The following is a 20,562-nucleotide window of genomic DNA, read 5'->3' on the forward strand; positions in this document are numbered from 1 at the left end:
ATACATGGGTAATTTGGGTATGGGTTAGGTAGGTGGGTACATGGATTTCGGCATCTTGGTGCGGTTGCAATTGGCCTGAGTCTCCAACTCCTCCACTCGACTCCCGGCGGGCCAACTGCCAGTTGAGGGTAGTCTGCGGGGTGAATGGCGAGCCGACGTCGTCCAGATAATCGAACCCGAATACGGGCATCTAAAGTGGTCCTTGAGCGCCACCTCGCAAGGCTGCTCGGTTTCTAGCATCGTACCTGAACAGCGCTGGCAAGACCAAGGCCCGCAAAAATATGGCAGGTCAACTCTGATCACCAGGGCATGTGATTGAATCGATCAACTAATCCTAGTAAGAAGGCCGTCTGTCGAGGCGGTCATCTGGGAGAAGTTAGCAAACAGGCTATCCTATGGCTTCATGTTCGGGAACGTTGGAGTAATACATAGGTCTCTAAAGACCTACGTACTTATTACTATATACATGGGGGCGTGGAGTATTCTTTCAGCGATACAAGCATGGGCAGTAAAGTCCCGGGAGAATGGGCGAAAGAATAGATTGGGGTCATTGCCAAGGCCGCCTTACGTCCACGTCGTCCGGTGGTCCACGGAGTACGAGAGGCTCAGAATCCGGGGTCGGCAGTTGGGTACCTTGTGTGTGTGAATCCGGCCGTTCGTATCTTCTTATTCCCTGCCGTGCGGCTTCTGCCATCGTGCCATTGTTTTGAGGCTGTGGTTGGATCGATATGATGGTGGAAAAGCTGAGTTGTACGAAGCGGTGTGAGGACGTTTCCTTGTTACTATGTAGTAATTTACTACCAGTAGGCAGATCAACTGCTCACCGTGATTTAGGCCTGTCCCGCTGACGGGACTCTACATCAACCGCCAGCAAGCAGATAGGCCTCACCATTACCTACTCCTGCCAGCTGTCAATTGGGGGAAAAGGAATAATTTAATAAAAAAAAACAACCCACAAGCCCTCCGTCGCACCATTTGTATTTCCCATCTGTCTATTTCGCACGGAGCATTCGTACTCCCAGAGCAAACCCCATCAAGATATGGCCTATGGTAGCTTGACTAACATTAGGTCCCTGGCAAGCTTCAAGTTCTCCTCACCGACTCCTAGATCCTGCATTAAAAAAATGGACGAAGAGAAGTTAGGCACGCTATATTGCATTGGTGGTACAGATGTGATCCTAATAAAACTGGGCCGCGGTGGGTAGAGCAGCACTGAGAAGGCACCCCATGCTAACATCGAAGTTGGAAGTGTTGGTGTCGGACGAATCAGGAGGAGGCCGTTTCAGAATATGGGGGACCCGCGTGAGAACCTTGATGAACTGTCTTACAACTGGAACATTCGCTACTCGCAGTCTCGCACGGAGAGGAAGCGGGCAGCTAGCGCAGCCGCGAAGCACCGTCAACCCGCCGTCAATAAGATGCTCTCCCTCCCCTTGGCCTTTTCAATCAAAATACAACTAGTACTTCCGTATATGTTATTCGTATCCAGGGGCGGCTTTGTTCGCATGACAAAGGCTACGAATTAGCTTGCCCCAATACGTCGCTGAGTTGCCGCTACCAGCGCGCCCAGCGGAAACGCCCCGCTGTAAATCCTCCGTCCCCGACTCGCCGGAAGGTCCGCATCCCACCTCGCCTCACCGTCGTGCTCACCTTCGCGCTCACCTTCGTGATTCCATCCTTCCCAGCCGCAGCGACCATCACGACCCGTCACGGCCCATCGCGGACACCACCAACCGGCCGAGCTGACATCTTCAAGCCCATCGCCATCCCATGATCTTCTGGCGCATCGCATCTCGTACTCTCTGATTGGGGAGGTGTGTTGTCGCCATGGCGTTGGGGACGTGGGAACTGGACAATGACACCCGCGGGTGGATCATGTGTATCATCAGCGGTACAGGTGCGTGATTCCATCATTGATCTGGCCTCTTGCCAGTGCTTGCACTGGAGCCGATTTGCTGACCTTGTGTGCCGCACCAGCTTGCGTCTTTGGCGCCTCCATCATCTGCGTCGATGCCATTGTCCGACTCTTCCCCGGCAAGCGGTCGTTCCGCATCCAGGAGAGCAGTGTTTTTCTGGCCTGCTCTCTCAGCCTGAGTTTTGGTGTCATGGTAAGTCCCTTCGCCTATTATTACAAATCAAGTCGCTGACGCTCCCTCCTGTAGCTTTTCTCCTCTCTCTACAGCATGCTGCCCGAGTCGAAAGAGTATCTTAAGAAGGATGGCTGGTCCGACCAAGCCGCGGGGCTCATCATGATGACATGTTTTGTTGGAGGATTCATCGGGATCCAGGCCGTTTCGCGCCTCTTGCACCAATTCATCCCTTCCCACGTCGTTGACTGTGACCATAGCCATAAGGAACCCGCGGGCCATCACCACCACCACCATCACGACGGGCACGGGAATGGGCATGGGCATGGACATGGGCACGGGGACGAAAACGGGCACGCACACTCCCACGATCGAAGCAGGAAGCACTCCCGAGCTGGACGATCCCGTCGCAGAATCTCTCAAAAGCCATCATCGCGAGATGGCACGATATTTAAAGTATCAGAGAATGGCAACGGGGAGGCAGTCGAGTCTACTCCCCTCCTGACCAACGGGAAGTTGGCCGGCGGGGCCGGGGAGATAGCCCAGCGAACTATTAGCCCTGTGTCGGGAGCTCGTGGTCGTCCAGATACCCACGAGCCGGGAGCCTCAGCCAGGCGACCATCCATCTTCGAGGTGCCAAAGCGAGTCATGTCCTTTGTCAAGGACACTAAGCCCAACTGCGATGAGACAGGCTCATGCTATGGATTCACCGACCCGTGTGGGCAGGAGTGCTTCAAGCACATCAGCAACCGCACGACCTACGTGTCGCGGCATGGATCCATCCTCCGTACCACGACGGGGCCCTACTACCCGCATGGACCACATCATGCCGACGAGGGCGATGGTGAATCGTCCAATTGTGCGCATTTCCGCACTAGCCGGGCTACTTCGCGAGAGACTCTCCGTCCCGAACATGAAGAGGAGGAGTCAGAAGAGGAGAGCTCCGACTCATGTTGCACGGCCAAAGACGACGAGGACGTCGAGTCCCAGCACCACCACCACGTACCGACTAACGCGTTCCTCTCCATTGGTCTGCAGACCTCCATCGCGATTGCGCTTCACAAGTTCCCAGAGGGCTTCATCACCTACGCCACGAACCACGCAAACCCCGACCTGGGTTTCAACGTCTTCATGGCCCTCTTCGTCCACAACATCTCTGAGGGCTTCGCCATGTGCCTGCCCCTCTACATGGCCCTCGGCTCCCGCTGGCGTGCCATGCTCTGGTCCGCCCTCCTCGGCGGCCTGTCCCAGCCCCTCGGCGCCGGCATCGCCGTCCTGTGGTTCAAGGTCGCCAGCCGCACCAACATCACACCCAACTCGGTCGTCTACGCCTCCCTCTTCGCCATTACGGCTGGCATAATGGTCAGCGTGGCGCTGCAGCTGTTCGTAGAGGCCATGAGCCTGAACCACAACTGGAACCTGTGCATCTTCTTTGGGTTCATAGGCATGGCCATCCTGGGGTTCAGCAACGCGTTGTTTGGCGGGCACTAAGTTGGGCTATATACATATGCTAACAATATCCTGAAGCTCAAGCGGAACAGCGTCTTATGGAAGCCTGAAATCGTCTAGCTCAGCGTCTTTTTCGTCTTTTTTTTTTTTTTTTTGGGTAACACTGATATTACTCTGTATTGGCTTCTGGGGGAGTCGAGGCACTGCACGGAGTTCAAAGGTTGGCGGGAAAAACGTAAAATATGTTCAAACGAGCCAAAAAATATTACCAGGCACAATAGGTATGGGCCTATAAAGAGGAAATTGTATATTTTGCACCCGTTGCATACCCATGTAAATGATCCTGTTCACCCCTGAATATCCGTGCCATAAGATTAAATGTTCTTTTTCCGTCTCGTATTGTCCCAACTCCAACTCCTTAGATCATTGTCCCTTCCCTAGGGTAAATTTGCAAAATACTTGACATCATGCAATTCGTTAACGATGTCTACATATACATCGCTTTTGGTGGCTGCCCAGCCGGGGGTATCGTGTATCAACGCCATAAAGTTCAACACCCGCACACGCACGCGTATCACATCCACGTGCGTAAAATCAGAAGTTTCCCAGAGCAGGGTCAATCGTCCCGTCAAGGTCAGGCGGGTCCCGCGCCAGCAGCAGGATGTTGGCCTCGTCCTCGGCCCAATCGTCGTTGACGGCGCCGTAGTCCATCTGGGCGGCAAAGACCTCCTCGTGCGCCATCCCGTCGGGCCACATGGACGTGAAGCTATCTTCCGTGGCGCTAAACATGAACGGCGGTGACTGCTCCTCGTTGAGAAACGGGATGCCTGCGCCCGGCGTGTGCGTCCTATTTATGTGGATGTCGAGGTCTGCGTAGCGAATAAATACCTCGGGGCACTGCGGGCAGGATACGTTTGTCCTGGCCTGGATCGCCACGCCAGAGATGTCGTCGATTATGGACTGAGGCTTCTGCTCCTTTTGCGATAACGGTGCAGCCGTAGACAGCTTGGGCCGTTCCAGGCCGAGATGGATGTACCGGACGTGATCCTCGAGCCGGGCCTTGGCGCAGAACTTATCGCCGCAGCCCTGGTCGTTGGACCAGCCCTCGAGGCCCGGTCCCGAGAGCTCGACCTCGCCGCACACGTACCGGAAGCCCTCATGTGCGGTGCGGACGTGATTGTTGCGGTTCGACTTGTTGGTAAACCTCTTGTCGCAGCCCGGGTAGGGGCACTCCTCGGTCCGGCGGTCCTCGACCGACTTTCCCGAGTGGTACATCTCAATGTGCCTCTCGAGCTCGCCCTGCGTCGATGACTTGAAGTCGCAGAACATGCAGTCCTGGTGCTCCTGCTTCAGGTGGATATGCAGGAGGTGCTCGGTGGTGAAGCCGACGCGCTGCGGGGTGCCATCCTCTAGGGTCTTCACGCCGCACTCGGCGCACCAAAACTTGGGCTCGCCGTGGTCGCGCTCCCGGTGACGCTTCAGCGACGTCTTGGTGTCGAAGGCGGCGTTGCAGCCGGGCTCCGTGCATGGGTGGGTGGGCAGGTTCTGGTGGTCCTTGCGGATGTGCTTGTGGAGCGTGTCCTTCTTGCGGAAGCTCTGGCCGCAGTCAGAGCAGCGGAAGCGGTCAGCGCCCTCGTGGACGGCTTGGTGGCGCTTGAGCCGGGTGCCTGTGACGAAGCTCTTACCGCAGCCCTCACGCTGGCAGACGTGCTTGCGTTCCTGGGTGTGGACGGCCTTGATGTGCTGCTTGAGGTGCTTGTCGACTGTGTAGTCCTTCCCACAGTCATCGTATGGGCACTTGAAGGGGCGGGAGTTGGTGTGGGAGTTGAGATGGTCGCGCAATCGGGCGGGCCGGTTAAAGGTCTTGGTACAGCCGGGCCAGGTGCATGCCAGCGTCTTGAGGTCGGATGGGAACTTGGCTCGGGGGGTGGTGACGGTGGTGACGGGGGACTCGGGGGACTCAGAATCGTTGGCCGAGCTGGGGGTCTGGGCCGTGGTCACATCATCGTCGGCGTAGTCGGGGTCTGTCGGAGGTTAGCTTGAGCTTCTGGCCCATGACGTACAGCCAATTGAGGTGAATATCCCTACCGTCGTCCAGATGTAGTTTTTTCAGAGGCGACGCCCCGGGCGCATCCTCAACAGCGCTGCGTTTGAGCATGGCGCTGGAGTCATGGGGGGTCGTGATGCCAGCTGTCAGCCCAGGAACGTTTACATGGTCGTGGGTCGTAGCACGACTCGTGAGGTCGAGAGGAGCTGGCAGAATTTGGCAGAATTTGGCAACTTTTGAGCGGTGAAGGTGCAATCCACAATTTTTTATATGGTGGGTGACGAGCTGAGGCTCGGTGGGGGCTCGGTGTGGGAAGGTGTGGCTCACTGGCTCCCCACTCCCGCCATTGTTCCCGTCCCCCTCACCGGGAAACCCTGTTCAATCTTTTTTCTCCCCCCAAGCAAGGAGAGCAAGCCGCAGCGCAACAACAGTTACTCCCTCTACCACGCCTAACCCCACGGCCGTATCCCCGATCACTCTTTCTACTAGTTTCTCATCATGTCCGACTTTGGCGACGACGATGTTGGCGCGGGCGTGTGAGTTTTCAAGTCTATCTGCGGCTACTGTGCTTGACTCCCTGTTGCTAACGCAGCCCTCGCCAGCGACGAGCCCATGTTCGACGAGGATGAGATGAACGAGTACTACGAGCCGGATATCGAGGCGGACGAGAACCGTGTCGAGAACGGAGACGAGGACAACGTCGTCATCTCAGGCGACCCTTCGGCCGCGGCCAACGCGCTCAAGGGCGCCGACAAGTCGACCAAGGACAAGAAGATCCCCGAGAACGAGCGTAGCACGACGCCCTACATGACCAAGTACGAGCGGGCACGTATTCTCGGGACACGCGCCCTGCAGATCAGGTGCGTGCGGCTCTAATGGCCTTCAGGGTCGAGATGGGAATGTTGCGCGGATGCTGACTTGGGATTTAGCATGAACGCCCCTGTGTTGGTTGACCTCGAGGGCGAGACGGACCCGCTGCAGATTGCGATCAAGGAGCTACGCGAGAAGAAGATCCCCCTGATTGTGCGGCGGTATATGCCTGACGGATAGTAAGTGTTCTCCTATCCCCAGGATGCTCTTGGACGGCGCATTGACTCTTCTTAGCTACGAGGACTGGACCTGCGAAGAGCTCTTGCAATGAGCGTCGGAATAGTTGAGGCCTGGCGAGACTCCTGCCGACTAGGATGAGCAAACAGCTATTCTTGTCTCGCGCATTTTGTCCCTAGCGAAGCTCGGCCGAGTCTCATCTCGGGCATGTTACTTTGGATTTTGTTTCAGCGCGGCGTTGAACGTGTTTACCACCGGTACTAGAGAAAAAAAAACCCCAAGAAGCAGAAGAAAAGGATAGTTTGGCATCACTGCCTCGGTCCAAGTTCCTCGACAATCGTCTTTGTGCCCGGCTCTGCACTGTCGCAAACCTCATTGGTGGATGCAAGGACGTACCCCAGGAGTTGCCGGGGCATGGAGTACACTCTGGGACCAGTGAACAGCATGATGGGAGCCCATGGATATGATCCATGCCGATCTTGTGGGGATTGCTTGGGGAAGACCGATTTGTATGAGAGTGATGATCTTTATGAGCCGAGACAAGGGCAATCATTGCTCTGACATAGGATATGCACTTGGCCTTTGCCTTTGGGTTTACTGATCTCTAAGGGCCAAGACAAAGACGCATGAAGGTTGGGGTGGTTGGGATGATGATGTCGTATGGCGAGGTTGCTCTGCGATATACACCCCTTGTTCTCGAGCCAGGGAGACCAGGGAGATAACGTTGGGGCAACTGTGGCACAGGAATCTGGGACTACCTGAGAGTGGTTGCCAGGGCGATCGTGAGAAGAGCAATCCATAGCGTTGAGCTTGCAAACATAAATCTGGTGTACCGCGATTTGACCCAAAGATTAACACGAGGTGACCAGCGCGCTGTGTGGCTGGGCTGAAGCCATGTCGGCAAGCACCAGCAAACAGAAACATGACAGGGTTGGGGGTCGAATACGAGGGGATCGCCAAACCTGCGTCATCGGCACTGACTACCGGAGCGTCATCGTAAGCCTCTCCCATTGAAGTCGCAAGAGCCAAGACTAAGCGTCGGGCGATCTCCGTGTGTGAAGGGACACGACTGGCTGGAACATGACGTCGGTAGGCGCAGCTGCTGCCCGAAGCCCATGAATCCGATACCTAGTGAGACGTGGCAGAAGGATTCAGAGCTAGTGCTGGTGGTCGGTCTGGTAACGGTGAGAGAGGCTGGGGGACTGCAGACTATTCGTGTTCTCGTGTAGCTGCCATGGCTGCATCTTATAAGGAGCTGCATGTGGCTCTTTCCTGATGGTAGGTGGGAGAGGCCATGCTGATGCTCAGAAATTTACATTTTTGACAATTTCCTGCCCTCCAAGTCTAGCTTCCATTCTTGATACCCGAAACTCATCTCGCCTCTACGATGAAGATCTCGGCCTTTCTCGCCCTCGCCACGTTGGCCATTGGGTCCCCCATATCCAAGCGCGAGCTCGGTGGTGTAAGTCGACACCCATACCTCTCTCTATCCCTGTTCCCTCCGCTGACCTGGGGCAATAATAGATCCTCATGTGCACCGGCGTCAACGCGACAGGCACTTGCGAGCACAAGGTGTTCGAGATGGAGACGTGCCACCAGCTCAAGGAGCCCTTCCTCGAGAACATCAATACCTTTGCACCTGACGGCGAGGACTTCGACTGCTTCCCACGCGTCAACGACTGTGGTGGCATCTGCACCAGCCCGACCGGCTGCACCTTTGGCGCCGTCAACTTCACCTACGAGCACAAGTACAACCTGGGCGCCATTGGGTGGAACAAGCTGTTCCACAGCTTCGATTGCCTCGTGGACAAGTCAGAGCAGTGACCAAATAATACTATCACCATTGTTTGTACCTTGGGGGCTCCGGTGTCGGCATAGATTTGGGGGTAGTGAGGGGGTCTCAATGAGGGTCCTGGAGTCTGGAGCTTTCTACTCTTCTATTTTTTGGTGGTTATCATGGTTCGGCGGCGTATGGGCATTGACGTGGGGCAGACATTCCAAGAAATCCAAGATTAACTTCTCCCGATATGCACTGTGATGGTGACATGGCGTATCTACTATCCAGCCATTGACTTTACAAGGGGATAATTCGGGGATGCCACGGCATAGTGGGTGTGGTGCCAGTGGTGGAGGAGATATGATGATGGTGGGGTAACCTTGTCCCGCATCGTCCCCCTCGGTGTCCGTTGCCGTTGTCTGGGTCTACAATCTACGGGGTCTCCTCAGCTTGGCAGCTATCACTGGCACTACTAATAGTACCAGGACTACCTTGCCCATCCATCCCAGCTTGTGCTGTTCTCTTCTCCCACATACCCCATCCTGATTTCTCTCGACGCAGCTCTATTGCAGCCTGACGACATCATGGCCTTCACCACCAAAGCTACCATCACCACCTTCGGGGGGCGTCTCCTCAAGCTCTCCCACGAGTCGCCCACCACTGGCACTCCTATGAACCTGAATCTCTTCCTCCCTCCCGGCGCCTCCTCCTCCTCGCCTGCGCCCCTCCTCGTCTATCTCTCCGGCCTGACCTGCACTCCGGATAATGTCACCGAGAAGGGCTTCCTCCACGCCCACGCCTCCAAGCTCGGCCTCGCCCTCCTCTTCCCCGACACCTCCCCGCGCGGGCTCGACCTTCCCGGCGAGCACGACTCGTGGGACTTTGGCAGCGCCGCCAGCTTCTACATCGACACCACCCGCGACCCCTGGCAGCGCCACTACCGCATGGAGAGCTACGTCGCCCGCGAGCTGCCCGCCCTCGTCTTTCAGTCCTTCCCCGAGCTCGACTCGTCCCGCATCTCCATCTCGGGACACTCCATGGGCGGCCACGGCGCCCTTACCCTCTTCCTCAAGCACCCGGGCATGTACAGGAGCGTCAGCGCCTGGGCCCCCATCGCCAACCCCAGCAAGTGCCCCTGGGGCGAGAAGGCCTTTGGCGGCTACCTGGGCGCCGACAACGACGAGTGGAAGAAACACGACGCCACCGAGCTGGTCAAGGGCTGGAAGGGTCCGCTGGACTGCCTGATCGATGTGGTACGTATCACTTATTTATATATATATATATATATATATATATATATGGACCAGAGGGGCAAATTACAACCATACTAACATTATCCAGGGTACGGCCGACAACTTCTACAAGCAGGGACAGCTGCTGCCTGAGAACTTCGAGGCGGCTGTAAAGGAGGCTGGCATCGAGGGCGTGACTCTCCGCTACCAGGAGGTAAAAACTCAAAAAAATCTTTACTCCAACATATGGACCATGCCTAACTCTGCTAGGGATACGACCACTCCTACTTTTTCATTTCCACCTTTGGTGAGGATCACGTCAAGCATGCCGCCAAGGCTCTTGGTCTTTTGTAGACGACAGCGGTTATAGCGTTCTCAAAGAAAAAAAAAAGAGAAGAGAATCGTAAAAAAAAGGTGAGATAGGAAGACCAGCGTAGTGTCAATCAATCGCCATATATAGGTATGTAGGTGCAATTCATTCTCTCGCTAGTAATAGAGAGTTGATAATACCGAGTTGGAAAAAAAAACGCTCCTGTTATCTCGCCCATCATCCATCTCAAAGAACATTGCTGCCCATGAACCATATATCTTCCCACGATATTCGCCCAACAATAAAACCCATGACTAGCTCCTCCCACAATAGGCGATGATGGCGATCAAGACGATGCCGGATTCTAGTAAACGGAACGCCGCCCAATGGTGGAAATGGTGAATGTACCAGGGAGTATAATGATGGAAATCGACAACTCCCCTCTCGAGGCCCAACAACACCAACAACAACAACGACAACGACAACACACAGCCTTAGGTGATCCTCTTGTCGCTCTCAGAGTTCACAAGGGTCTTGACCGCGCTGCCCCGCTGCTCCGCCCCGGCCTCCCGCCGGATGCGCGCCAGGGCCAGCTTCTCGAACCGGCTCAGGCTCCGCCACCAATGCTGCCCGGCCTCGTGCTCGCTGATGCGCTCCAGCAGGTCCGCCGTCTTGAGCCTCACCTCGGGCTCCTTGTGGAAGAGCCCTAGGGCGATGTAGAAGAGCCCTGCGTGGGATTCTGGCGCCACGCTGAGTAGGAGGCACACCTCGTCGTAAGTATGGATGTATTTGAAAAATGTCATATAGATGTCGCGACTTTGGGTTGGCGACAGTCGCTGCATCCGCAGCCGGTCGTGCATATGGGCCACGTCCAGACCTTTGAGCGGGCGCACAGTATATAGTTGGGCGAGATCCTGCAAGGGGTCAGCTCGTCAGCTCACATCTTTGGGCGATGGGTTGGTATGGGGTTTAAACACACCTGGATGAAGCTGTAGTAGCTCCGGGTGTTACGCCAGCCCTCGATTCTCGTCACATTACCGGCAAGCTCCTTATGCTTGGCCATGTCGTCTGCCCAGACGTAGCCGTGACCGCTGGCCCCGGGCAAAGTTAATTCCTGGTCCTCACTACCAATATACAGCGCGCTGGCGCCATACACGCTTTCCTCAAACTGGGCCGCGATGCGGGTGAGTTTCAGGACCCAGTCTCTCCACTTGGACCGAATCACACGCTCTCCATGTCTCGCCGCAATGCTCCGTAGAATGTCTGTCATAAATGCTGCGTCGCCCGTCAGGTCTTGAGCGCTGTTAGTAGTACCGCCGGCCAGATTGGCAAATGATGGGTTCTGCTGCTGGAAGTATACGAGGCCCTCCGTGACGGGAGCCGGATCGATTTTGCTGCTGATCTTGATCCGACCGCTCGGTAAGTCGCACAGAATGTCCCACCATTCGGGATGGTGCTCAAACGTGGGGTTTGTCACACCTGCGATGAATCCGGGGACGTTGAGCAAGTCGTCAATCTTGGTCAGATCTGTGTACGGGAATGCATGGCGCGTGAAGCCGCGAAGGAGCCCTCCCGAGGCTAGACAACAGGCTGCCAGAACCGCCTCGGCCACCTCTCCGGAGGGCATGTTATGCCCCAGGAAGATGACCCTCTTCTGCGTCAGCAGGCCGTTGACGAGCACAATGATGGGGTGTGTGTTGGTTCCGTTGGTGGTTAGGTGAGGATGCAGAGCAAACGGCTGCGGCGACTTTGCGTGTTGCTCCGAGAAGTTTTGGATGAGTTTGATTAGGGAAAAGTCTCCAACCGTCTCGGGCATGACGGCGGTCGGTACTTTGACCGGTATGGGAATGCCCTTGTACATGACCTTGGTCTCAAACTCATGGGTATCTCTTGGGACAGAGAAGCTCGACGGCCCGCCTTCGACATGAGCCCTGGTTCCAGCTCGAGAGATACCCAATCCCTTCGTGGGGCTCCGGGCCCCGTCAGCTGCGCCAGGGGACATACCCTCGGCCTGGTCCTCGGCCATCCGCTGCTGAATCATGCGCTCAAACTTCTCAACGAAAAGATCTTTGTTGTCACTGGCTTGTAGCAAATGTCGTTCGAGCAGACTGAGTCTCGGCATCAACGATAGGTCCATTTCATTGACAGCATGGTACAGCATGGCCAGAGTTTCAGGCACCGGGCTCTTAAAATACTCCTCCAAAGCTAGGAGAAGCAGCGGCTTTGGAAGCCAAGGTCAGCTTGACATTGTAGACAGAGGTCTTGGGGATGATGCTCACCTTGTAAATATGTAGAAAGGGGTGCCTTGTGCAGATGGCCATGGCCTTCACAATAGCGCCTCGCTTAACCGACTTGTCATGCTTGGTGTTGACCAAGTTCAGCACATATATGAGCGGCGGCCCTTCCCCGCCTTCAGGTTCGCTATCGGCCGACTCGTAGCCATCTGACGCATCGAAATCATCATCCTCGTCTTCTATCCCCTCTTCGTCCTCCTCGTCAATGATACCTGCGGCCCTGTTCTGCCGTCGCCGCCTCCTCCGTCGCCGGTCCTCCTTGGCTTGGCGCTCCCTCTCCTCTTCATCCTCGCTGCTTTCCTTGTGTAGGAAGAACATGGTCCAGTCCTGATTGCGCGCGTGGGCTTGATCGGGCAACATGAGCTCCGCCAGCATATTCTCGTCGCCAGTAATGGCAAACGGATACTGATGCTCCATGACCGGCCCACGGTCAATGTCGAACGAAGCCACGAGGATATACTCGACATGCTTTTCTGTGTCTTCGCATGGGTACTGTGACCGGAGCTTCTTGGGCGGCTGCGAGCCGACCCTCGGCTGCTGGGTTGCGGACAGCGACGAATGATGCGACGGTGGGTTTAGCGAGGAGGTCTTGGATCGGGAGCTCGGGTCTGACGCACGGTCGGCGTCGGTTATTTGAGGCTGAGGGGATCTTGATGGTCTCGACATTCGCGACGGGGACCTCGAAGACGGGAACGAGGAGAGGGACGTTCGACGGCGTCCGGGCGGAAGCGAGCCATTGTGCTGGCTGCTGTTGCTCTGGATTCGAGACATGTGTGGTAAGTCGGCCATGGTGCCCCAGATCTCGGTCAATCCCTCTATGACGCCTAATTGGAGTCTGGAGGGAGCATTGGTATCGGGTTCGTCGTCAAATCCGTCAGGCAGTGGCCTGTGATGCGCTGCCCGCCATACGAGAGGTGGCTGCTATGTATACGTAGGGATGGTGCGGCTTCAGCCGTGAAAGGGGAGCTGTCCCCTGTAGCGGCGTGGAGAAGGCCAGGTGCTTGGACGCTTGGACTGTTCGTGAACGATGGACGGCAGAGAGGCGGAAGGATGGCAACTCTTCCACGAGGCGAGGTCGTAGTGCAGGTCGTTGAGGGGATCGGCTATAGCGAGTCAACCACTATGAGGGGGTTTGGCGCCCCAGTTGTAATGGAGGCCTCGACAGTCGGTTCTCGCAACGCAGAATCGTACACCGTCGAGGATTCAAGATCGTCTCCTTCAACCGAAATGGAGCATTCGCCGGAGGTCGCGGACCATTTTCATGAGGTCGAAACGCCCCCTCGACTAGATGTCGCAGCCCCTGAAAATGCCCATGGCTTGCATGGCTGGTCCTGGTGCGTGGGTGGTGTGCATGCCCAGGCGGGGCATCCCAGGGTCGCCAGGGGACTCGTCAACTGGAATTCTTCCAGCCCGTCCGTCCACTTCATCCTCTGGCGCGCTACCCCTGGACTACCGGACCTCTGGAGGGGTTTGGCATGCGCTTGGCGCTTGCTGTGGCTTGTGTGGGGGACCGGTAGCCTTGCGCTAAGCCCGCTCCTGCGCCAATGATTAAACATGCCGCCACACCCATTAGCCACTGTTGCCCCCAGAATCATGCAAGGCTACCGTTGTTGTGACTCCCCTTGATTGTTTACTTTGGGCCGTCGCAACCTGCAAGACACCTCTCGTCAACGACATCCGAGTAGCCACGGACGATATCGAGTCCTCGAGTATAGCACAAGGCGTACCCCAGAGTTTATTATTTAGGAAGCGATATTCTCACGCCCCACCCCATTGTCACTACCAAAACCAACGCCTAATCTGCGACACGACGAACCGGTAACATGGTATGTGCGAAACTGGGACCCTCCCCTCCTGCTCCATATGTTAGTAACACCGACGACTCTAGTCCGCGCCAGCGACGTACAAAGCCCCCAACCTGGGCTACAGCTCCCCTCCCTCCCGCAGCTCTCCATTCCGACGACCAGAATCACCAGCATCGCCCTCACCGCTACGCCACTCTACACCGACCGGATCTCCCTCTAAACTCGGCCCAGGACCGCTCAACGGGAATTCGAGGTTCGCCCGGCCAAGCACCCCCACCGGTAGCACGGCCGAAACCTGGACGCCCCGGGCACAGTCACCGCGCGAACACGCACCTGCACACGACATGGCACCTGCGGGCCTGCGCCTGTTGCCCTTGCGTGCATCGCCGACCAAGGCGATGGATCATGGCAACGCGCTGTCAAAGCTACAACCCGCACAAGTCAGAACCCTACGAGATGGGTTCCAGATTCTGGACCGTGACTGCGACGGCGCCGTCAACCGTGAAGACGTGGCCGACATGCTAAACCAGCTGGGTGCGTTCGTGGTCCTAGGAGACGGAACGAGGTATCTCTGCTAATACGTGCGTTACTAGGTTTACCATCTGGTGCTTCCGAAGTCGCCAAGTTCTTCCCGCCCTCGCAGCCTCAGACCATAGCCCTTGCGGCATTCCTGAACTCGCTGGCCGACAGTCTGGCGGCCCTCTCGCCAAGCGCGGAGCTGCTCTCGGCCTTCTCGGCATTTGACGACGATGACAGCGGTCAGGTGGACATGGCCGAGCTGAGGGACGCCCTCCTGAACACGGCTCCGGAACCTGGTGAACGAGCGCTCACGGCGGCCGAAGTGGACAAGGTCATGGATGGGTTTACTGGGCGGAGGGCGTTCAACAGGAACATGAATGCGCAGCTAGGGGCAAAACGGGGCGAGGTGTTCAAGTACCAGGAGTTTGTCAACTCCATCATCGGATCCAACGGAGGTTCGGAGGGGCAGTCTCATGAGAATTCGGAGGGTTGATCTACATAGGCTTTTGGGTTATGAACTGTTAGAGCAAGCACAATCTCATGGTTGGTTATTCGATTTGCATTATGCGTGGGATTCATCCTTGTACGGACTAGTATTATAATTTCATAGTTCTATGTTTGCGTAATGCTAGCAGTCCGTGGAAAGAGAGCAAAGATTTGCATAAATGTTATAAAAGTCTTGTGACAAAGGCTTGTTTAATGACATTACGTCGGTGGGCAGGGTCGGTGGGCAGGGTTGTCCGTTTGCGCAGATTACAGTCCCGGGGGTCTGGTTTGTATGTTATAAGAGTGGTTGGTTGCATCTCGAACTTCATTTCTCAGCTGAGGCACAAACGCACCGAATTGGGGAGTCTAGTCTTTTATTTTCTTTTTCTACCCCTAGCTAAAGGAATCACACTCTTCACTTGAAACTGGCACAAAAAAAACCCGAGTCTGAGATGTTTCCTCTGCTGTAACAAAGGACTCTCTCGAGTAATCGAAACTTTTGGAGGGACGGAGTAAGACGTTCCAGCAGTCCTGCACCTTACTCCGTACTCAGTGGCAGGGTTCGGCACCCACTTTCATCACGGCCCCACTGAAGGTTCTAGAATCGGGGGTGCTTAACTGCATCTCCCCGTTAAACGATTGTGCATAACGGTCCCAGCCGTGTCTTGGCACATTGTGACAACGACGTAGGCTCATGTACGGATAGCTGTGCCATTCTCCAGCCTCCGTCGCGCAGATGCCTGCAGCAAAGCGGCCAGTGAACGGCAACTGTTGTACATTAGTGCTATGTATGGAGTGGTCTGATTGTGAAGGCAACGCCGTAGCGGGCGATCTATTGGACTGCTGGGACTCTGAAAAAATAAATAGGAAAGGCTGGGCCGCTAGAAGTGTAGGTCCTCACTGGTTCGGTTCGCAACGCCCCTAGGGCCCTGTCGTTCAAGGTCTGTATTAGTTGGTTCCAGCGCCTAAATGATACTACCTGCGAGTACTATAGCTCTACCTAGTAATAATAACGGCCCGCTCCCGGGAGGTGGCGGCCTGGAGGTTGGGCGGCTGGAGGATTGGACATTCACAAAATTTTGTTCGCTGGCAACGTTGTGACGTGCCGCTCTGTGCTCAGCTTGACTAAAAATGTACCAGGTAACCAGAGCCTGACGGGCGGAAATTATGCAAGCGAACGTAGGCCATCAAATAAAATGAGAAACCCGTGGGGGACTGATGTGCTGTGCACTGGCGACTGGGCTTAGCTGGGCACACGGGGTCTCTCGCTCTGGATGTGCTCTGATTCATCATTCATCTCTGGTTGGGGTCCCTCTCCCCTCTAACCTTGCCCTCAACCTCCTTCAAATCTGCCCTCGATTGCCTGTTTCCAGACGGCACCGTTGCCTCGTTTGTCGTCCTCCCACCTGATGCGCTGCCCGAAACGGCGCTGAACTCTCTTCCATTTAGACCCTATCGGTCTATCCACCACCTACGCAGAGGGCGCCGGGCCACCCGCCGCTGTCACGCCGTGCGACCCGTTTAGGGCATTGACTCAGTATCCCGCATAACCTTGTTTCGGGACTCCAGACAAGCCTTTCTACAGCGGCCTTCCGCAGCCCACATCGGCCCCAAATGAAGTTCTTCGGCGGGAGCAGCAGCAAGAAACCATCCTCCAAGAAACATTCCTCCACCAACTCGTCCTCCTCCAACACCTTTCCCCCGCACTTTGATGAGCGCGAAGACTCCTACCACCCTCGCTCTGAGCCTTCGTCCCCCTCCAAGTCGCCGTCCAAGTCACCCACCAAGAAGACTTCGTCGTCGCGCCGCTCATCCCACATAGACTCCCCAAAGTCGCCCTCGCGGCCCTCGCGAAGTTTCCGGAACTCGACCGACCCGGGCTCCTCGCCGTCTTCGCGCCGCCCCAAGTTCGACCCCGACACTCACCCCCTCAATTTGCCACCCGAGGAGCGCAGGCGCCTGTCTTCCTTAGCGCAATCCGCCATGAGCGGCAGCAACTCCATGGACATCGACCGCGAGCCCGTCAACGGTGCGTCGTCGGCCGAGTCCTCCCAGAATCCTTCTGCCCAGGCAAACTTCTCGGTGCCCATCCCCAACGGCACCAACTCGGACGAGGCGCCAGCCCCTCCTCCGCACAAGCCCAACCCCTCAAGTCCGATCACAACGCCCCAGGATGACGCCGAGACTTACAAAGCGGCGGGCAACCGTCACTTCAAGGAGAAGAACTATGCCAAGGCCATCGAGCAGTATACCAAAGGTATGATCCTCTGAAATGTCGAACAAAAAATCACTAGTGACCCTCCCGTTCCTAACTCGGCCTGCAGCTGTGGATCTTTTCCCCGATTCCCCCACTTACCTGAGCAACCGCGCCGCTGCGTACATGACGAGCGGGTCATACGAAGCCGCCCTGGCGGACTGCAGCCGCGCAGCCGAACTGGACCCAGGGAACACCAAGGTCCTCCTGCGACTGGCCCGCATCTACACGGCCCTGGGCCGACCGGACGAGGCCATGCTCACGTTTGACCGTATCAACCCACCGCCCTCGGCCAAGGACATGGCCCCCACCAAGCAGATGCTCGCCCACCTAAAGTCCGCCAAGAACACCCTGGACCAGGGGTCCGCGATGTCTATGGTGCTGCACGCTCTGGACGAGGCTGAGAAGGGGCTCGGGGCTGGTGTCACCAAGCCCCGCAAGTGGCAGCTGATGAGGGGCGAGGCCTACCTCAAGATGGGCCGAGAGAACTCCCTGGGCGAGGCGCAGAACATTGCCATGTCCCTGCTGCGGCAGAACAACCAGGACCCCGAGGCTCTGGTGCTGAGGGGCCGTGTCATGTATGGCCAGGGCGACAACGAGAAGGCCGTGCAGCTGTTCCGCATGGCATGTGGCTGCGACCCCGATTTCCGGGATGCCGTCAAGTGGCTCAAGATTGTGCAGAAGCTGGACCGCATGAAGGAGGAGGGCAACACCGCCTTCAAGGCCAGCCGCTTCCAGGCAGCGATCGAGAAGTACACCGAGGCTCTGGGGATTGACCCGACCAACAAGAACATGAACGCCAAGCTGCTGCAGAACCGAGCACAGTGCAGGCTCAAGCTCAGGCAGTACGATGAGGCCATCGCTGACTCTGAGAAGGCTGTCAGCCTTGATCCCGGCTATACAAAGGCCCGCAAGACCAAAGCCAATGCCCTCGGCCAGGCTGGAAAGTGGGAAGACTCCGTCAAGGAATGGAAGGCGATCCAGGAACTGGATCCCGAGGACCGCACTATTCAGAAGGAAATCCGCAAGGCCGAGCTCGAGCTGAAGAAGAGCCTTAGGAAGGACTACTACAAGATCATGTGTGTCGAGAAGACGGCCGGCCCTGATGAGATCAAGAAGGCCTACCGCAAGATGGCCGTCAAGCTGCATCCTGACAAGAACCCCGGCGATCTGGAAGCTGAGGCCAAGTTCAAGGACATGCAGGAGGCCTACGAAACCCTGAGCGACCCCGAGTAAGTACACATTCCACGACCAACCCAACTACAGGCTGCGGATGCGCTAACCCCCCGAACAGGAAGAAGGCCCGCTATGACAACGGCGACGACCTGATGGATCCATCCGACATGTTCGGTGGAGGAGGCGGCATGGGCGGCGGCATGGGCGGCATCGACCCCGAGATCCTCTTCAGCATGATGGGCAACCAGGGCGGCTTTGGCGGCGGCGGCGGCGGATTTCGTGGTGCCGGTGGGTTCCCTGGAGGTGCTCGTGGGTTCCCTGGGGGTGCTGGCGGCGGCGGATTCCCCGGCGGTGCCCAGTTCAACTTTGGTGGTGACGGTGGCCGCCGCGGAGGCGGGTACCCAGGCGGATTCAACTTTTCATGACCAGCCGAGGACCAAGAAGAAATGGCGAGAGACAGCTACGAGGAGGAGGAGGAGGAGGAGGATGAGGCCGAATATGGCTATAACGCTGCTGCGCGGGGCCCGAGTACTAGCAAGATGCGGGGCCACGGGCAGCAGCGCCAGGAAGCCCGCGACCAGCTGGTTGCCACGATCCGCCGCTACGGCATGTACGCTGTAGCTGCGCTTGTTCTCCTGCCGCTGCAGGTGGTTGGCATTCTGGCGCTGGGCGCGGGCATTGTATACATGCTGATGAAGCGCGTCTGGCGGAGCGGCCCAATCATGGCTGAATAGACTTTCAGGAAGCACTCGCACATATTATGACATGGCGTTCGGGATAGATAGACTTTGCTCAACAGCAGTCTCGGCTTGTGGGTTGTTTGACCTCCTGGGCTAGTAACGAAGTCTTTTTGTATTATACATTGCGAGGCCCCTTGACCCCGTCCAGCACTCCCGAATATGGCCTGTGATAGTGGATAGGCCAGCGTAGCCCGTACCCTATAACTGTTCCAAAGTATCTTGTTCCTGGTTGAAACGGGTCTTGTTATGGTACAACAATAGTCATTATTATCGTCATTTATCGTATCGTCGTGGTCGTCATGACTGCCACACCAGCGTCATTGCTGCGGCTCCTGCTTCTGCAGCAACGTCATCTGCTGCTGCTGCTGCTGCTGCGGCTGCTGGTCTTCCACCACGGGCGGTTTGCCCCCCGTGGCCTCACACACGGCCGCGACGTCGGCGCGCAGATCGGGCATGGCGGAGGCCATGTCGGCGGCGAGGACGTCGCGGAAGGCGGCAAAGGCGTGCGTCTTGCCGCGGACGAGCTGGTTGCCGCGGCGGACGAGCTCGACGAACTCGCGCGTATAAATGTCCGGGTTGCGGCCGTTCTCGACGTACTCGAGTAGCTCGGGCGGGACGAAGGGGAGGGCGCTGGGGTTGGCGGCCGAGGCGTGGAGGGTCTGGAGGGAGCGGGAGAGGGTTTTGCTGGTAGGTGGGGAGAAGGCGTGTTAGCATCTTGGAGTGAAAGAATGGGAAAGGAGAGGAGAGGGGAGCCGTACATTTCGTTGCTGAGGACTTCCTTGCTGGGACGGCCGGCGGAGTCGGAGGATGAGACCTGGACCATGATCTGGTAGAGGTCCTGGATGATGTCCTTGAGCTGCTCTGCTGGGCTGTTAGCGGAGGGGCGAGCGCGGCGACGTGGAGGCATTGAGCATACGCTCGAGAGTGTCGGGGTCGACACGGTCAACGGGCGCCATGGTGATGAGTTGAAGCGTAGGGTGGTGGTGGATTGAAGAAGATGAATAACGTCCGGCTGACTACTAGTAGCACTACTTCAGAGTCGGTGCTTGGTAGGGGTGATTGACACTCCGTACCTCGATACCTAAAAGTTAATCGAACCCCACTGTGCGCTACGAGTAGTACGGAGTACCTCACCACTGGCGTCCCCAAAGTCTCTGAAACGCAAGCTGTCCTCTCTCATACCAGCGCGAGTTCCATTTTGGCGTGTGATGTTAACATTGCCTACATGTTGCCTATGCACTACCCATAAATCACGGTTACCTCGTATATGGCAGTGCTTAACTTCGGTTATGTGCCATCAATGCGACTGTTGCCCAGGCCTTCACGCTTATCCTCCAGG

The 20,562-nt window shown here is 56.8% G+C and overlaps 9 protein-coding genes across 9 annotated transcripts; 6 read left to right on the top strand and 3 right to left on the bottom strand.

Annotated features, from left to right (window-relative positions):
• Positions 1-1,827: 1,827 nt before the first annotated feature.
• On the top strand, positions 1,828-3,578 carry ZRT3 (Zn(2+) transporter ZRT3; the record flags this gene model as incomplete). Its single annotated transcript, XM_083190870.1, has 4 exons — positions 1,828-1,897; positions 1,978-2,108; positions 2,163-2,337; positions 2,545-3,578. The coding sequence occupies 4 exons, from the start codon at positions 1,828-1,830 to the stop codon at positions 3,576-3,578; spliced, it is 1,410 nt and encodes a 469-aa protein (XP_083054729.1).
• A 552-nt stretch (positions 3,579-4,130) lies between these two features.
• ACO1O0_001384 (C2H2-type zinc finger protein) lies at positions 4,131-5,694 on the bottom strand (the record flags this gene model as incomplete). The annotated part of the gene is made up of 2 exons (XM_083190871.1): positions 4,131-5,560; positions 5,625-5,694. 2 exons carry the CDS (start codon positions 5,692-5,694, stop codon positions 4,131-4,133), a joined length of 1,500 nt encoding a protein of 499 aa, XP_083054730.1.
• Positions 5,695-6,081: 387 nt separating this feature from the next.
• On the top strand, positions 6,082-6,633 carry RPO26 (DNA-directed RNA polymerase core subunit RPO26; the record flags this gene model as incomplete). Its single annotated transcript, XM_083190872.1, has 3 exons — positions 6,082-6,119; positions 6,186-6,443; positions 6,513-6,633. The coding sequence occupies 3 exons, from the start codon at positions 6,082-6,084 to the stop codon at positions 6,631-6,633; spliced, it is 417 nt and encodes a 138-aa protein (XP_083054731.1).
• Positions 6,634-8,017: 1,384 nt separating this feature from the next.
• On the top strand, positions 8,018-8,454 carry ACO1O0_001386 (uncharacterized protein; the record flags this gene model as incomplete). The annotated part of the gene is made up of 2 exons (XM_083190873.1): positions 8,018-8,092; positions 8,155-8,454. 2 exons carry the CDS (start codon positions 8,018-8,020, stop codon positions 8,452-8,454), a joined length of 375 nt encoding a protein of 124 aa, XP_083054732.1.
• A 537-nt stretch (positions 8,455-8,991) lies between these two features.
• On the top strand, positions 8,992-9,993 carry ACO1O0_001387 (S-formylglutathione hydrolase; the record flags this gene model as incomplete). Its single annotated transcript, XM_083190874.1, has 3 exons — positions 8,992-9,660; positions 9,749-9,853; positions 9,910-9,993. The coding sequence occupies 3 exons, from the start codon at positions 8,992-8,994 to the stop codon at positions 9,991-9,993; spliced, it is 858 nt and encodes a 285-aa protein (XP_083054733.1).
• Positions 9,994-10,443: 450 nt separating this feature from the next.
• Positions 10,444-12,909, bottom strand: ACO1O0_001388 (docking domain of Afi1 for Arf3 in vesicle trafficking-domain-containing protein; the record flags this gene model as incomplete). Its single annotated transcript, XM_083190875.1, has 3 exons — positions 10,444-10,863; positions 10,929-12,170; positions 12,229-12,909. The coding sequence occupies 3 exons, from the start codon at positions 12,907-12,909 to the stop codon at positions 10,444-10,446; spliced, it is 2,343 nt and encodes a 780-aa protein (XP_083054734.1).
• A 1,483-nt stretch (positions 12,910-14,392) lies between these two features.
• On the top strand, positions 14,393-15,060 carry ACO1O0_001389 (uncharacterized protein; the record flags this gene model as incomplete). The annotated part of the gene is made up of 2 exons (XM_083190876.1): positions 14,393-14,582; positions 14,642-15,060. 2 exons carry the CDS (start codon positions 14,393-14,395, stop codon positions 15,058-15,060), a joined length of 609 nt encoding a protein of 202 aa, XP_083054735.1.
• Positions 15,061-16,667: 1,607 nt separating this feature from the next.
• On the top strand, positions 16,668-19,217 carry ACO1O0_001390 (tetratricopeptide repeat protein; the record flags this gene model as incomplete). The annotated part of the gene is made up of 4 exons (XM_083190877.1): positions 16,668-17,310; positions 17,378-18,539; positions 18,602-18,861; positions 18,913-19,217. The coding sequence occupies 4 exons, from the start codon at positions 16,668-16,670 to the stop codon at positions 19,215-19,217; spliced, it is 2,370 nt and encodes a 789-aa protein (XP_083054736.1).
• A 323-nt stretch (positions 19,218-19,540) lies between these two features.
• Positions 19,541-20,179, bottom strand: NUT2 (mediator complex subunit NUT2; the record flags this gene model as incomplete). Its single annotated transcript, XM_083190878.1, has 3 exons — positions 19,541-19,907; positions 19,982-20,084; positions 20,140-20,179. 3 exons carry the CDS (start codon positions 20,177-20,179, stop codon positions 19,541-19,543), a joined length of 510 nt encoding a protein of 169 aa, XP_083054737.1.
• Between the last annotated feature and the right edge of the window lie 383 nt (positions 20,180-20,562).

The sequence above is a fragment of the Amphichorda felina genome (genome assembly GCF_050947745.1).
Source record: "Amphichorda felina strain 45539 chromosome Unknown scaffold_1, whole genome shotgun sequence".
Taxonomy (NCBI): Eukaryota; Fungi; Ascomycota; class Sordariomycetes; order Hypocreales; family Bionectriaceae; genus Amphichorda; species Amphichorda felina.